This window comes from Aegilops tauschii, chromosome 2 (assembly GCF_002575655.3).
Source record: "Aegilops tauschii subsp. strangulata cultivar AL8/78 chromosome 2, Aet v6.0, whole genome shotgun sequence".
Classification (NCBI taxonomy): Eukaryota; Viridiplantae; Streptophyta; class Magnoliopsida; order Poales; family Poaceae; genus Aegilops; species Aegilops tauschii.
Genome location: NC_053036.3, coordinates 53,705,513 through 53,723,363, shown reverse-complemented (window position 1 = coordinate 53,723,363; position 17,851 = coordinate 53,705,513). Strand labels below are relative to the sequence as shown.

General features: G+C 47.8%; 1 protein-coding gene across 1 annotated transcript; it reads right to left on the bottom strand.

Annotated features, from left to right (window-relative positions):
• Positions 1 to 16,960: 16,960 nt before the first annotated feature.
• On the bottom strand, positions 16,961 to 17,506 carry LOC109766577 (uncharacterized). Its single transcript, XM_020325360.4, has one exon. It carries the CDS (start codon positions 17,504 to 17,506, stop codon positions 16,961 to 16,963), a length of 546 nt encoding a protein of 181 aa, XP_020180949.3.
• Between the last annotated feature and the right edge of the window lie 345 nt (positions 17,507 to 17,851).

The window sequence follows — 17,851 nt, the reverse complement described above, 5'->3', positions numbered from 1 at the left end:
CTACTTGCTTGTAGATTCTGTGGTGTCACCTGTGATCGCCGTATCCCTTTCTATATTCATTGGATTGGTGTTCCCCTTGCCGTCTACGTGCCTTGAGTTTGTCCTACTTTGCGACCAACTCCAACTAGAGTACTACGTAGTAGAGTAGTATCATCTGTTGGCTCACTCGATCAAGATCAAGCGATGGAGACAAGGCGACCAACCAAAACGGGAGATGGTCCGTTTCTTTCGCTTGGACTTAGCGCGCGTCCGTCGCTCTCCGTCGACGGCGAGGGCTGGCCGGTAGCGAGGCGACGGCTGTCCTGCTTCCTTGTCGACGTGAAAGGCTCCGTCCGCCCAGTGGCCCGGCGGGACGACGATGCTCCTGTTTCGTCCTCGGCATGTCCAAATCGCATCGGTGGCGCGTCCATAACACGGCCGCGACAGCCTGCCAACTTCCGCGGGACCGACGTCGTCGTCGCCGCTCCTACAACGACTGGTTCCTCGTCCAATTCGTCAACACTCCGCTAGCTGCTCCTTCCCTGCGAGCCATGGCACGGGGAGGAGAGGGCCTGGAAAACGTAGCTAGCTTGCCGCCGGACGAGGGCGAGATCGAGCCCCGCGGTCAACTATGGACCGAGCCTGGATTTGATTTTTGATCTGCGCGCGCGCGGGGGACCGGCGTGATCGGGATGCATGCAGGGCTCTGGCCGGCCGGTGCACACGTTGCATTGATCTTAGGGCAACTCCACCGCGCGATCCCAAAGGGACGTCCGTTTTGTCCGGATTCTGTCCGATTGGGTAGGACAATGGGTCGTGTCCGGGCATGTCCTGGGATGCGTTGGCAGTGCGCCCAGCGCGCGGCCGTATCCGTTTGCCCCATCCTGTCCGCAGGGGCGGAGCCAGGATTTGAACATAAGGGGGGCGAAGCAAAATTCTTGACATAAAAGATGGTATATCACAGTATATTCAGTCTCTTGATAGTCAATGATAAAGCATATATATTTTTTGGAAGTACCAAAAAATATGATAATTCTAGGCAGGAATGTTGGAGCTTGAAGATGAATCAATTGGTGGGAAAAAGTATTTACCCCATTAGTTGTTGTTGGCTTTCACTTCATATTTATAAAAAGGATACACCCTCGGATCCATATTGATTATGATTGAAACGGATGGATCTAGACGCATTTCGATACATCCCTTTGAATGACAACTAATTTGGATGAAAGAGAGTACACAATTACCAGACTAATTTACTATTCTATATCAAACATTGGTTAAGCAAATTAAGGTCATAATTTATATTAAAAAATCTATCCCCATCATTTCCTAAATAACTTGAGTTTTAGGTTTGTTCTAAGTCAAACTTCTTCAAGTTTGACCAAGTGTGTAAAATATATATCAATACCTGGAAATTATAATCTTTAGAAAATATTCATGCTATGTATATTTTTTTAGGGTCATGCTATGTATATTTATCGTTGTAGTCTCTCTGTCCCACAATATAAACATTGCTTGAAAAAACGTCTTATATTGTGGGACGGAGGGAGTTGATCTTATGGTATTTTTCTACAAATTTGATCAAATTTAAACAAGTTTCACTAACACAAACGTAAACTATAATTATTTTACAACGATGGTAATAATAACTATTATCTACAGTATAAGGTAGTAGCGTGTAGTGTACCTGCATCTGTCCTGCTCAGCCGACATCTTGCCGTATTTGATCCGCTGCGTCTAGCCGTGTCTGTGCGTCCATAGCGGTGGATGGTGTTGTAGCCCTGGTGAGTAGTGGCCAGCGGCAGTGGCAAACGCCCTAGCCCCTAGCAGGACACGCTGACGGTAAACGGCGGCGGGGTTGGCGCTGGCTAATGCTCTAGCAGAAGTGCAGAACACGTCCATAGGCAAAAAAAATAATACATATATCAATCGATCATCTGGTAGATTAGAAACTGGCCGTGGCAAAATAAGGGCCAGCCACAACCACATGAGTTATTGGGTTATGGGCTATTGGGCTTCTCTACTTCGTTGTTGATTCAGTAATTATTTGTATAATACAGCATGGGCCAATTACGCAATTAGCTGCGGCCATTAGGCTTTCTCAAAAAAAAAACTGCGGCCATTAGGCATAAGTATGTACCCACTACCTGGTATAAATCGTTGAGGGGGGTGAGTGATTGGAAGGGGTCTGACCCCTGCTTGCCCCTCCCTGTCTCCACCCCTGCCTGTTCGTCAGGGTCAAAAATGCCTATATTTTCATCAAAACTAGTTTGCACGTTTAAATATTTGTCTAAAAATTAAAATAGTTTTACAACCCAATTGAAATTGTCCTTAATAAAATAGTTTTACAACCAAATCGAAATTGTCTTGACTGAACATAAAATGAACCAATACATCTATTGGTTGCCAATGTGATCCCACACGTGCTCAACGAAGTCATTTTGAAGATTCAAATGAGTGTGCCAATCACGCATCTCACGGTGGAATTGGACAAACTGTTCAAATGTGGCCGGGTCTTGGTGCAGGGGCTCAATATTTTCACCTTAATAATCAATTCCTTGGTCGAAGATACTCTCATCACGCTCGTCCTCGACGATCATGTTGTGCATGATCACACAAGCAGTCATCACCTCCCAAAGCTTCCTTTCATCCCATGACAGTGCAGGGTTTCGAACGATACCCCACCGGGATTGAAGCACACCAAAAGCACGTTCCACATTCTTTCTAGCACTCTCTTGCATTTGGGCAAATCTCTTTCTCTTCTCACCTTGGGGTTTCGAGATTGTCTTCACAAAAGTTGACCACTGAGGATATATACCATCAGCTAGATAGTATCCCTTGTTGTACTGGTGGCCGTTGATCTCAAAGTTAACAGGTGGGGAGTGGCCTTCTGCAAGCCTTGCGAAGACTGGAGAACGCTCACTAGTAGAGAAAGGGTCATCTGTCCCGGTTGGTAAGGGCCTTTTGTCCCGGTTTTTGAACCGGGGCTAAAGGGTCGTTACTAATGCCCTAGCCCTTTAGTCCCGGTTCTTACACGAACCGGGACAGATGGGCCTCCACGTGGCCGGTGCAGCGAGCCCAGGCAGGAGGGCCTTTTGTCCCGGTTGGTGGCACCAACCGGGACCAATAGGCATCCACGCGTCAGCATTTCAGGGGCTGGGGTTTTTGTTTTTTTTGAAGGGGGGGGTGGGGGTTTTGGGGGGTTAATTTAGGTGTTTCATATATTGTGTTAGCTAGCTAATTAATAGAGAGAAGTTTCCTCTCTTATCTCCGTGCTTGGTCGACGCTACGTACTATATACGTATAGAGAGGACTAGACACGCTAGCTAGTAAGCAAATGAAGGAAACAGAAGATCGTCATGAACATATGCATACAGAGAGAAGTGATATCGACCACCTCTCCTTCTCCGAGAGATTGGTCGAACAACAAGTTCTCATATATCTATCCGACACTACCGGCTACATATATACAATAATTATCTCTTACAATATAATCTCCTAACTATATATGAACACAGGGTCCACGTAGTATTCTCCGTTTTCAGCGATCACGTGGTCAAGGAAGAATGCCACCAATTCCTCTTGAATTGCTCGCATACGATCTGGTGCTAGGAGTTCATCCCGCATCCGAAAAATCTAATTTGAAGAAGGGGGTCAATACATATATATATATATATATATATGAATAAATGAAACTCAACACAAATGATGGTAATAAAATAAAATTGTGAATATTATTGCTTACGCACTTCATATTGTTCGTCAGAGTAGCCCCGCTCACAGGTCGTGTGGCGGATGGACTCGCAAATGTAGTATCCACAGAAATCATTCCCTTGTTCCTGCCACAACCACTTTACAAGAAATAGAGGTCAATCAAACTGATAAGCAAGCATGCTAAATGGTATTGATGAAATTAGCGCTTGAATCACTAGGAGATGCGCGGAACATGCTACTATAGTACTTACTTTCGGGTGTCTAAATTGCAGGTTCTTCGGCAGTCCCGGAGCTTTTTTGGTGAATTTTCTTCAAACCCTGCCAGACAAAGAAAACAATTACTTGATATCAGGAAATGAACAAAGTTGCTGATATGGTGGATAATGATCGATTTAACTTACTTCTCGAGCATTTGAGTCATGTCCGCATAGTCCTGGGGATCTTTTCGTCTCGAGTCTAAGACGGTTACTAGTCCCTACTCAAGCTTAATCTCTAGGAGAACATAGTGGAAGCTGCGCACGCATGCATAAGTCATCAATTACATTACTATAACCTGGACTAATAAGGGAAACCGAATATGCACAAGACAGTAACACTCACTTGAAGTTGTAAGGAAAGAGTATTATATCTTTGTTTTCATTTATTACCAACGATCGTAGCAAGTTGGCCTCGGTATTTTCAGCATGATATTTAACCTCAGTTGCATCTATGAGATTTGTGTTAATGAATCCAATATCACCGATTTGTCTTTTCTTCAATTCGGCGATCTTCAATCTGCATAATATAGTGAGGATAATTATAAATACATGCAATGAAAGAGCTGACCTATATAGAGAGACTTAATGACAGAAGTAGTACTACTTACAGACAGTAGCAAGTGACCGTTGATTTATCGAGGGCCTTTTGATTGAAAAACTGGATGAACTCATCAAATGGAACATTCAACAGTTCAATTCCAACGAGGTCATGCTCCTCTTTAACTCTCAGCGTCAAAGTATTCCTCCCCCAGACTCTCTGCAGGTTTTCATGTACCAATCATGTAATCTTCGCATCATCGTTGTTAGAGATCTTTCATCTTTGACGAGAGGCTTCCCGTAATGGTATTTGTGTTCGTCCACCTCCAAGAAATCATAATGTACATCGTCGGGCAGGTAATCTCCAAGATTGCTATAACCGGGCACCATCCTCGGATCATTAGCGACGATGTCGCTAGACACCTTGAGCGGGGGGCACGATTGGTTCGCTTGTTCGCCGAGTTGGGCAATTTCTTTCCCAGCTCGTCGTTCTTTTAACCTTTGATCACTGACAGTACTTCCCGACCGCTCCGCTTCGACAAATGTCTTTGCAATAATGCGCTCATAGTTGCCTTTCGGCGGAGACTTTGGTGGTTTTGTCAGGGCAGCCAGAGTGCGCTTCGCTTTCACCGGATCTACCTTCTCCTCCGGAGGTGGATGTTTCTTTGCTTTCACCCCTTCAAAGAAGTTCGTCACTTCGGCTCGCACGATCTTCGTGGTTTCCTCCTCAGTCCTCTCGTATGGTAACTTCTCTGGAGTCTTCAGAGAAGGACGGAATCTGTATTGCCTCCCGCCTCTGGCTGTACTGCTAGACGCCGGCAGAGCAGACGGAGCGGCTGCGGCTGTCTTCTTTCCTTGCTTACGAGGCGGAGGAGAAGGACTACGACGCGCCGGAGCAGCCGGAGCGGCGGCGGGTCTCTTCCGCCCTTGCTGACGAGGCGGAGAAGGAGGAGGCTGGCTGCTCGGGCGCGCCGGCGCAGGCGGAGAAGGAGGCGGAGTGCCGCCATGCGCCGGAGAAGGAGGTTGAGTGCCTTGATAACTCGCCGGAGGAGGAGGCGGAGGAGGAGGCGGAGTGCCGCCACGCGCCGGAGAAGGAGGCTGAGTGCCCTGATCACTCGCCGGAGGAGGAGGCGGAGGAGGAGGCGGAGTGCCCTTACTCGCCGGAGGCATCCAGTTCGGAAGGTTGATGAGCTCCTTCTGCCATAGGCATGGAGTCTTCAGAGCAGAACCCAGCCGAGTCTCCCCTTCACTGGTAGGGTGGTCAAGCCAGAGGTCCTCAAATCCCTCCGTTATTTCGTCCACCGTCACCCTAGCATATCCTTCTGGAATCGGACGACAGTGAAAAGTTGCGCCGGGTTCAGGAGGTCGAACAGAGCCGACAACCGCCTTGACTTTGAAGTTCTGCCATTGCGTCATAAGGTGGCAATGTTGAGACTCCGTGATAGCATCCATGGGGTAGCCAGCAGGAGCCGTCAGGACATGCTTCGGCTGAAGCAGCTCGGTGGAAGCCATGCTGCTTCTCCGCTGAGATGGCGGGGTAGCTTCGGGGGTAGTTTCGGCAGGTTGATTGCTGCGAGCTACGTCTCGTTCCTCTAGCGCTTGAACCCTTTCATGCAGCTTCTGAATTTGGGTCTGCTCCACTTTTTTCCTCCTCTCCTTGCTTTTGTAACAGCCTGCATCCGGAAAACCAGCCTTCCACGAAACGGAGCCTGGCGTGCCTCGTGTCCGTCCAGGGTGCTCAGGATTCCCGAGGGCCATTGTGAGCTCGTCGTTCTCTCTGTCTGGAACAAACGTCCCTTGCTATGCTGCATCGATATAGTGCTGAAGCCGCTTGACTGGTATTCTCAAAAGCTCGTCTGTCCAAATGCACTTCCCTGATACAGGGTCCAAGGTTCCGCTAGCCCCGAAGAACCAAGTCCGGCAACGGTCTGGCCAGTTCATTGTCTCTGGTTCGATCCCTTTATCAAGCAGATCATTCTCAGCCTTGGCCCACTTAGGCCGGGCTTTGAGGTAGCCACCTGACCCCGTGCGATGGTGAAGCTTCTTCTTCGCAGCATTTTTCTTGTTTGTCGCTGACAACTTCTTACTCTTTTCCGATGTCTTGTGGGCCACAAATGCGGGCCAGTGATCTCTGATCTTCTCATATTTGCCGATGAATTCTGGTGTCTCTTCTTTGTCGACAAACGTTTTCAGCTCATTCTTCCACCTCCTGAATAGGTCTGCCATCTTCTTAAGAGCATGAGACTTGATTAATTGCTCTTTAACTGGCTTCTCCGGATCCTCCTCTGGTGGTAGGGTGAAATTTGCCTTCAGCTCAGTCCAAAGATCATCTTTCTGCATATCATTGACATAAGACACGTCAGGGTTTTCCTTCTTAGGCTTATACCATTGGTGGATGCTGATCGGGATCTTGTCCCTAACAAGAACCCCGCACTGAGCAGCAAATGCTTCCTTTGTCCGGATGGGTTCAATCGGTTGGCTGTCGCGCGCGATTGCTATGATCTCAGACCTTTCATCCGAGCGCAACTTTCTCTTCAGGCCTCGTCTCTTTACCGAAGTTGTGCTCGATCCGGAGGGCTAGAAAAAAGAAGAAAGACGAGAGTTAATTAATATGTGTACATACCAAAACAATGAATGCATCAATTAGCTAGTCAGCACAGGCTTAAGTAAATATATTTACCTGGCCGGACTCTGTTCGGTCACCAGAGCCGTCACCACGGGCTCCTTCTTGCACCAGCATTGGGTCACCGGAGTCATCATAATCATGTCTTTCCTCCTCCACTCTTCGATCACCGTAGCCTGCTTCTTCACCCTGTTCTTCCAAACCCTCATTGTCGTTAAGATACGACAAGACATCACCTCCAGCTAAGATTATGTCCCCCAACACCTCTTCTGCTTCCTCGTCTCGTCCGTGCTCCATTGTTTCTGCAAATATTACAACATGGCAATTATTACACAAACATGACAGCAGGTGGATATATTAGTGCAAACATAGACCTAGCTTATTCCGGGTTTGGGGTGGCCTCGGCAACGCTTCAAGGGTAGGGGCTCGGCGGGAGGGGGTAGGAGACCGACATCGTTTTTTTCTAGGGTTTGGGTGTCCTCGAGAGTTTTGGTCGAGGGAGAGGGCCGGGGGGTGCTCCCATGGTATAAGTTATCACAGTCGAAGTTATCCGGGAGGGGGTTATATCGACAATGACGACATACATACATGGGAAAATAATGTTATCGGGGAGGGGGTAGGTCGAACCCGCCCCCCTCGTGTTGAAGTTATCGGGACACGGGGTATATCGACAACGACATATCCGATAAAAAAAATAAGAGGACGAAGAATAAATAAAAAGAGGAGAAGAAGATATTAATAGATGAGAAGATTGAAGAAAAAAAAGAAGAAAAAAAAGTGAAAAAAGAAAGGAATAGAGGAGAAGAAGAGAAAATAGAATATTCTATTTTCTCTTCTTCTCCTCTATTGCTTTCTTCTTCTCCTCTTCTTTTTCTTCTTTTTTCTTCTTTTTATTTTCCTTTTTCCTCTCCTTCTTTTTCTTCTTCTTCATTATCTTCCTATCTAGATATATAATACTTTTCTAAAAATGTAACTTTTGCATATATAAAACTTTTTCTTCTTCTTTCTTCTTCCTTCTCTTCCTTCTTTTCCTAAATATATAAAACTTTTCTAAAAATGAAACTAACCTAAAATGTACCCAAATGTACTAAAAATCTAACTTTTATATGCACAGAGAACATACATACATATATACATTTTTATAAAAATGCAAAAAACAAATCATCATATATATGAACAAAAAATCTGAAAAAAATATCATATATATGAAAAAACAGAGAGGAAGGCCGGCCGCCGGATCGAACGTGGCGGCGGCGTGTGGTCGGGGCAGGCCGGGGGCGTGGGGCGGCGTCGGGGCAGGGGCTCGGGCCGGGGCGGCGCGTCGGGGCAGGGGCGCACGGGCCGGGGCGGCGCGGTGGGGCAGGGACACGGGCCGGGGCGGCGCGTCGGGGCAGGGCAACGGCGCGGGGCGACGGCGACGAGGAGTGGGCGGTGACGAGGAGCGGGCGACATGGCGGCGACGGCGAGCACGGGCAGCCTGGCGGCGTCGATGAGTTCGGCGTCGTCGGGGGGCAAATGTTCGATGAAACTGAAAAATTTACAAGTCCTACTTATATACGAAGAGCATTGGTACCGATTCATGGCAGCAACCGAGACCAATGCCCCTTTTAGTCCCGGTTGATGCCACCAACCGGGACCAAAGGTCTCTTTTCAGCAGCCCAAAGGGCGGGAAGCGGCGGCCTTTGGTCCCGGTTGGTGGCACCAACCGGGACTAAAGGGGGGGGGAATTGGTACTGGTTAGTGCCACCAACCGGTACCAATGCACCCCTTTAGTCCCGGTTGGTGCCACCAACCGGGACCAAAGGCCTTGTGCTGCTGCGCCCGCGTCGAAAGTTTAGTCCCACCTCGCTAGTTGAGAGGGGCGCGCAGTGGTTTATAAGCCCCAGTGTCGCTCCCCTCTCGAGCTCCTCTCCATTGCAGGCTTACGGGCCTAATTGTCACTGCTATGCCTGATGGGCCTACTGGGCCTTCTGCGGGCCTGAATCCTGGCCCATCGATGGGTTTCTAGTCGTATTCAGGCCGTGGTGGACCAGTAGGTGGCATATTTTTTATTTTTTGCCTGTTTTTTGGTTTCTTTTTTGCTTTATTTATTTTGTTTTGTTTCTACTTACAACAAAAAACTTATTTTATTTTGTTTCTAATTACTTATTTATTTTACTTTATGATAATTCTTTTTGCTATTAAAGTTTCTAACAAAAAAAGTTCTTTATGAAAATTCTTTTTGCTTTCAATGATTTTGAACAGAAAATACTTCGATAATTTTAGTTGCATCAATTTTATATAATTTTAGTTTCAATAATACTAGAGGTTGCTTATAATGTTTTGAACATAAAATACTTTGATAATTTTAGTTTCATAAATTTTATTTATGTTATTAAAGTTTATTTTATTTTGTTTGTACTTATATATTTTATTAAAGTTTATATTATTTTGTTTCTAATTACTTATTTATTTTATTTGTTATTTTTCATGCACCATTTTTTTAATGCATTTACTGATTATTTTGAGCTATAAGACCCTAAAATTGAAAAGCATTTCAAATGAACTCTGAAAAGGTTGAAAGTTGGCATGGTATCATCATTTCATCCACATAGCATGTGCAAGAAAGTTGAGAGGGTTACGGCCTAGATGCACTTCGTGTACAAAACAGACAATGGTATCATACTCGTCTGTTACAAAGTTGGCATGGTATCATCATAATAGTTGCGGGAGAAAGTCTTCACTTTTTCTTCGCTTGTGTCATTTGCTTATTGCGCCATAATCATGGATAATCTTCATCGTTTGTTAGGATGCTTGGGTCAGCCTTGACTTTGAAGGGAGGAATTTCATGAAACTTTTTATAATCTTCAGACATGTCTGTCTTGCCCTCCACTCCCACGATGTCCCTTTTTCCTGAAAGAACTATGTGGCGCTTTGGCTCATCGTATGATGTATTCGCTTCCTTATCTTTTCTTTTTCTCGGTTTGTTAGACATGTCCTTCACATAGATAACCTGTGCCACATCATTGGCTAAGACGAACGGTTCGTCAGTGTACCCAAGATTTTTCACATCCACTGTTGTCATTCCGTACTGTGGGTCTACCTGTACCCCGCCTCCTCACAGATTGACCCATTTGCACTTAAACAAAGGGACCTTAAAATCATGTCCGTAGTCCAGTTCCCATATGTCCACTATGTAACCATAATATGTGTCCTTTCCCCTCTCGGTTGCTGCATCAAAGCGGACACCGCTGTTTTGGTTGGTGCTCTTTTGATCTTGGGCGATCGTGTAAAATGTATTCCCATTCATCTCGTATCCTTTGTAAGTCAATACAGTCAAAGATGGTCCCCTGGACAACGAGTACAGCTCATCACAAACAGTGTTGTCACCTCTGAGACGTGTTTCCAACCAACTGCTGAAAGTCCTGATGTGTTCACATGTAATCCAGTCATCGCACTGCTCCGGGTGTTTGGAGCGCAGACTGTTCTTGTGTTCATCAACATACAGGGTCACCAAGGTAGAGTTCTGTAGAACTGTGTAGTGTGCTTGAGACCAAGAATGCCCGTCCCTGCATATTATTGAGTCCGCTCCTAGCGTGCGTTTTCCAGTCAGCCTCCCCTCATACCGCGATTTAGGGAGACCTATCTTCTTAAGGCCAGGAATGAAGTCAACACAAAACCCAATGACATCCTCTGTTTGATGGCCCATGGAGATGCTTCCTTCTGGCCTAGCGCGGTTACAGACATATTTCTTTAGGACTCCCATGAACCTCTCAAAGGGGAACATATTGTGTAGAAATACGGGCCCCAGAATGACAATCTCGTCGACTAGATGAACTAGGACGTGCGTCATGATATTGAAGAAGGATGGTGGGAACACCAGCTCGAAACTGACAAGACATTGCGCCACATCACTCCTTAGCCTTGGTATGATTTCTGGATCGATCACCTTCTGAGAGATTGCATTGAGGAATGCACATAGCTTCACAATGGCTAATCGGACGTTTTCCAGTAGAAGCCCCCTCAATGCAACCGCAAGCAGTTGCGTCATAATCACGTGGCAGTCATGAGACTTTAGGTTTTGGAACTTTTTCTCTGGCATATTTATTATTCCCTTTATATTCGACAAGAAGCCAGTCGGGACCTTCATACTGAGCAGGCATTCAAAGAATATTTCTTTCTCTTATTTCGTAAGAGCGTAGCTGGCAGGGCCTTCATACTGCTTCGGAGGCATGCCGTCTTTTTTGTGTAAACGTTGCAGGTCCTCCCGTGCCTCAGGTGTATCTTTTGTCTTCCCATACACGCCCAAGAAGCCTAGCAGGTTCACGCAAAGGTTCTTCGTCACGTGCATCACGTTGATTGAAAAGCGCACCTCTAGGTCTTTCCAGTAGGGTAGGTCCCAAAATATAGATTTCTTCTTCCACATGGGTGCGTGTCCCTCAGCGTCATTCGGAACAGCTAGTCCGCCGGGACCCTTTCCAAAGATTACGTGTAAATCATTGACCATAGCAAGTACGTGATCACCGGTACGCATGGCGGGCTTCTTCCGGTGATCTGCCTCGCCTTTGAAATGCTTGCCTTTCTTTCGACATTGATGGTTGGTCGGAAGAAATCGACGATGGCCCAGGTACACATTCTTCCTGCATTTATCCAGGTATATACTTTCAGTGTCATCTAAACAGTGCGTGCATGCGTGGTATCCCTTGTTTGTCTGTCCTGAAAGGTTATTGAGAGCGGGCCAATCATTGATGGTTACAAACAGCAACACGTGCAAGTTAAATTCCTCCTGTTTGTGCTCATCCCACGTACGTACACCCTTTCCATTCCACAGCTATAAAAGTTCTTCAACTAATGGCCTTAGGTACACATCAATGTCGTTGCCGGGTTGCTTAGGGCCTTGGATGAGAACTGGCATCATAATGAACTTTCGCTTCATGCACATCCAAGGAGGAAGGTTATACATACACAGAGTCACGGGCCAGGTGCTGTGATTGCTGCTCTGCTCCCCGAAAGGATTAATGCCATCCGCGCTTAAACCAAACCATACGTTCCTTGGGTCAGCTGCAAACTCAGCCCAGTACTTTCTCTCGATTTTTCTCCACTGCGACCCGTCAGCGGGTGCTCTCAACTTCCCGTATTTCTTACGGTCCTCACTGTGCCATCGCATCAACTTGGCATGCTCTTCGTTTCTGAACAGACATTTCAACCGTGGTATTATAGGAGCATACCACATCACCTTCGCAGGAACCCTCTTCCTGGGGGGCTCGCCGTCAACATCACCAGGGTCATCTCGTCTGATCTTATACCGCAATGCACCGCATACCGGGCATGCGTTCACATCATTATATGCACCGCGGTAGAGGATGCAGTCATTAGGGCATGCATGTATCTTCTGCACCTCCAATCCTAGAGGGCATACAACCTTCTTTGCTGCGTATGTACTATCGGGCAATTCGTTATCCTTTGGAAGCTTCTTCTTCAATATTTTCAATAGCTTCTCAAATCCTTTGTCAGGCACAGCATTCTCTGCCTTCCACTGCAGCAATTCCAGTACGGTACCGAGCTTTGTGTTGCCATCTTTGCAATTGGGGTACAACCCTTTTTTGTGATCCTCTAACATGCGATCGAACTTCAGCTTCTCCTTTTGACTTTCGCATTGCGTCTTTGCATCGACAATGACCCGGCGGAGATCATCATCATCGGGTACTGGTTCCTCTTGATCTTCAGCAGCTTCCTCGTTGCAGCATCATTGGGCACATCGTCTGGTTCCTCTTGATCTTCAGCAGTTTCCCCCGTTGTAGCATCACCGTATTCAGGGGGCACATAGTTGTCATCGTCCTCTTCTTCTTCGCCGTCTTCCATCATGACCCCTATTTCTCCGTGCCTCGTCCAAACATTATAGTGTGGCATGAACCCCTTGTAAAGCAGGTGGGTGTGAAGGATTTTTCGGTCAGAGTAAGACTTCGTATTCCCACATTTAGGGCATGGACAACACATAAAACCATTTTGCTTGTTTGCCTCAGCCACTTCGAGAAAATCATGCACGCCCTTAATGTACTCGGAGGTGTGTCTGTCACCGTACATTCATTGCCGGTTCATCTGCGTGCATTATATATAATTAAGTGTGTCAAAACCATTACAAAACATCATGAATAGATAATTAAGTGACCAAATTAATAGAAGTTCATCATCACATTAAAACCAAAGTACATACATAGTTCTCATCTAACAACATATAGCTCTCCAGAACATCTAATTAATTAAACCATACATTGAAACTATGTAAAACATTTCAATGCGAAAACAAATGCGATCATAATCGCAACCAAGGTAACAATTGATCCAACGGCATAATGATACCAAGCCTCGGTATGAATGACATATTTTCTAATCTTTCTAATCTTCAAGCGCATTGCATCCATCTTGATCTTGTGATCATCGACGACATCCGCAACATGCAACTCCAATATCATCTTCTCCTCCTCAATTTTTTTATTCTTTCCTTCAAGAAATTGTTTTCTTCTTCCACTAAATTTAACCTCTCGACAATAGGGTCGGTTGTAATTTCCGGTTCACATACCTCCTAGATAAATAAAATCTATGTCACGTTGGTCGGCATAATTTTCATAAACAATAAATGAACCAATAGTTATAAAGATAATATATACCACATCCGAATCATAGACAGGACGAGGGCCGACGGGGGCGGATACCAAAACCATGGCACTATATAAGCAATAAAATAGTAAGAAAATTAGACAAGTATCTATCTAAAGTAAGAATTTTTTTTTCTTTCAGAAAGAAGATAAGAACAAGAGGCTCACCACGGTGGTGTCGGCGACGAGATCGGCGCGGGCGATCGACGGCGGTGAAGACGGGAATGGGTCGTGACGGGCCGCTAAACCTAGACAAATCTCGAGGAAAATGGAGCTTTGAGGTCGAGCTTCGAGAGGAGAAAGCTTAACTAGTGTGGCTCGGACATTTCATCGAACACCTCATGTGCATAGGAGGTGAGCTAGAGCACCACAAAGCCCTCCCCTCGCCGGCCAGAGAAAAACAGAGCACTGGAGTGCTCTGCTCGCGGGCGAGGGGTATATATAGGCACCTCATTGGTCCCGGTTCGTGGCATGAACCGGGACTAAAGGGCAACCTGTGGTCCCGGTTCAAGCCACCAACCGGGACCAATGGTGGTGGGCCAGGAGCGAGGCCCATTGGTCCCGGTTCGTCCCACCAACCGGGACCAAAGGGGCCAGACGAACCGGGACCAATGCCCCCACGAGGCCCGGCAGGCCCCTGGCCTCACGAACCGGGACCAGTGCCCCTATTGGTCCCGGTTCTGGACTGAACCGGGACTAATGGGCTGACCCGGCCTGAACCAAAGCCCTCTTTTCTACTAGTGGCTGCAACACGTTGATATCATTGTGAGAACCTGCCATGCCGAAGAAAGAATGCCATATCCAAAGATCCTGCGAAGCCACCGCTTCTAATATGACAGTGCATGCGTTGACATGCCCCTTGTACTGGCCCTTCCAAGCAAATGGACAGTTCTTCCACTCCCAGTGCATACAATCTATGCTGCCAAGCATGCCTGGAAAGCCTCTAGCTGCGTTGGTCGCCAACAATCTCTCTGTATCAGCGGCAGTTGGCTGTCTCAAGTACTCTGGGCCAAACACCTCGATCACAGCCTGGCAAAACTTGTACATTGACATCAGACATGTTGTCTCACTCATACACACATACTCATCCACCAGATCGCCTGGAATTCCATATGCAAGCATGCAGATGGCCGCGGTGCATTTCTGGTAAGAGGAGAATCCAAACTTGCCAAGGGCATCCGTCTTGCACTCGAAGTATGGGTCATGAGCAACCACTCCCTCTCGGATACGATTGAACACATGCCTTGCCATACGAAAACGGCGACGAAATTTATCCGGCTTGAAAAGCGGGGTGTTCGCAAAGTAATCGGCATAGAGCAGGGCGTGGCCTCTCTCCCTGTTGCGGTTCAGGTTGGGAGCACGGCCAGGGACTGACCCCTGTACCGAGGAAGCTGCCGTTGAATGTGGTCGTGAACGACCAGTGCAGCCACCACAAGATCTTCATCATCCGACGATGAATCGTCCGATGAACAAAGGAAGTGATGGAAGAAAAACTCGTCTCCACTGTCCATACCTTTGTGAGCAAAATGTCGAACACCTTGCAGTCGTGGTGGCGAAGAGGCTGCGATGATCACCTCGACGTAGCAGGGGTGGTTGCCGGCCGGCTATTGGCCGCTCTGGAGCTCTCGTCGGAAGCTGCCGCGGCCGCCGTGGTACGTCGCCGGCGGTCGTGTCCCCTCTGCCACCGGCAAAGACGGCGACGGCCAAACCTCCTCCGATCGACGGCCAAAACTACGGCGATAGCGCGGGCGTGGTGGCGGCCATGTCGAGACGTGGTTTGGTATGGACGGCCGGGGCTGCGCGGTGAGGAGGCGGCCGGAGAATAGCGGCGGCGCCGGCGGCGGGGCGGGGCGGGGAGAGAGGGTGGAAGCGTTGGGAGCGGAGGGACTGCTAGTGTCCCCGACAGACGGGCCACGGGAGGGACAAGGGCGTGCGTCGAGGCCGTCCGCGCGCGTTCGTTTCACCCCAAACCGAGCGCAAGTTTGGGCCGGGATGGGTCGAAAATGGATGGAATTCGGACATTTATCCGTTTGAGGCCGCGCGTTAGGCCGCGCTATTCGTCAGTTTTATCCCAAACAGACGCACCAGAAAAAGATAGGGTCGTGCGGTTGCCCTTACCGCTAGGTATCGCGCGCGTACGTGCGCATCGGCCTCGTCGTGTCGAGATCGTCGGCGCGTGCACCGTCTAATTCCGTGTGCACGCCCGGGCCCTAGCTAGCTTGACGTGGTACAGTGTGCGTCGTCCTCGTCGGCTCGGGCTGATGCCGCATGGAACAATTAACTAAGCCAGTGACCGCGAGTCGCCGGCCATCCAGCGTTCGCCGACAGCGCGTCGGTGTCCTAGGCGTGACGTGCTATATCCAATCCAGCATGGGCCAGAATATATACTCCATAGCTTACGTTGACAGGTACTACTAGCTACTAGTCCAGTGCCTTATTGAGAAGAGTACTATAGCAGTGACATGGTATGACAGTTGCTGCTACGTTCAAACAAAGCATTCGGTTATTTTAACTGAAAAACGGGTACCATCGCTCGGAAGACGGGACGGGATCACGGGCCGACACGCATGTAGTGCGATGCACATAGCTAGGCGCCCTGCTCGCTAGGTATACTAATGTTGCTAGGTGGCCGCTGGTGTGCCGGTTCCGGAGCCACGTGTCCCCGTGCTCGTGGCAGGCGGCCACCTTAAGCTACCTACGCTCATCTACTGACTTTGCTGCTGACCGTAGCATCATCTATCCGTAAGGCCAACTGCATCCCGCGACCCCAAACGGACGTCCGTTTTGTCCGGTTTCTGTCCATTTGGATAAGGCAATGGGGTCTTGTCCGGGCGTGTCCTGAGATGCGGTGGCCGTGCGCCAAGCACGCGGCCGCATCCCTTTTGCCCCATCCTGTCCGTCATGCCCATATTTTCATGAAAACTAGTTTTACAATCCAAATATTTGTCTGAAAATTAAAATAGTTTTACAACCCAATTGAAATTGTCTTTAATAAAATAGTTCTACAACCAAATCGAAATTGTCTTGACTGAACATAAAATGAACCAATACATCTATTGGTTGCCAATGTGATCCCACACGTGCTCAACCAAGTCATTTCGAAGATTCAAATGAGTGTGCCAATCACACATCTCACGGTGGAATTGGACAAACTGTTCAAATGTGGCCGGGTCTTGGTGCAGGGGCTCAATATTTTCACCTTGATAATCAAATCCTTAGTCGAAGATACTGTCATCACGCTCGTCCTCGACGATCATGTTGTGCATGATCACACAAGCAGTCATCACCTCCCAAAGCTTCCTTTCATCCCATGACAGTGCATGGTTTCGAACGATACCCCACCGGGATTGAAGCACACCAAAAGCACGTTCCACATCCTTTATAACACTCTCTTGCATTTGGGCAAATCTCTTTCTCTTCTCACCTTGGGGTTTCGAGATTGTCTTCACAAAAGTTGACCACTGAGGATATATACCATCAGCTAGATAGTACCCCTTGTTGTACTGGTGGCCGTTGATCTCAAAGTTGACAGGTGGGGAGTGGCCTTCTGCAAGCCTCGCGGAGACTGGAGAACGCTGCAGCACGTTGATATCATTGTGAGAACCTGCCATGCCGAAGAAAGAATGCCATATCCAAAGATCCTGCGATGCCACCGCTTCTAATATGACAGTGCACCCGTTGACATGCCCCTTGTACTGGCCCTGCCAAGCAAATGGACAGTTCTTCCACTCCCAGTGCATACAATCTATGCTGCCAAACATGCCTGGAAAGCCTCTAGCTGCTGCCAGCCTAGGCAGGGGGGCCTTTGGTCCCGGTTAGTGCCACCAACCGGGACCAATAGGCAGGGCCTTTTGTCCCAGTTGGTGTCACCAACCGGGACCAATAGGCATCCACGCGTCAGCATTCAGGGGCTGGGGTTTTTGTTTTTTTTTGAAAGGGGGGGAGGTTGGGGGGTTTTGGGGGATTAATTTAGGTGTTTCATATATTGTGTTAGCTAGCTAATTAATAGAGAGAAGTGTCCTCTCTTATCTCCATGCTTGGTCGACGCTACGTACTATATACGTATGGAGAGGACTAGACACGCTAGCTAGTAAGCAAATGAAGGA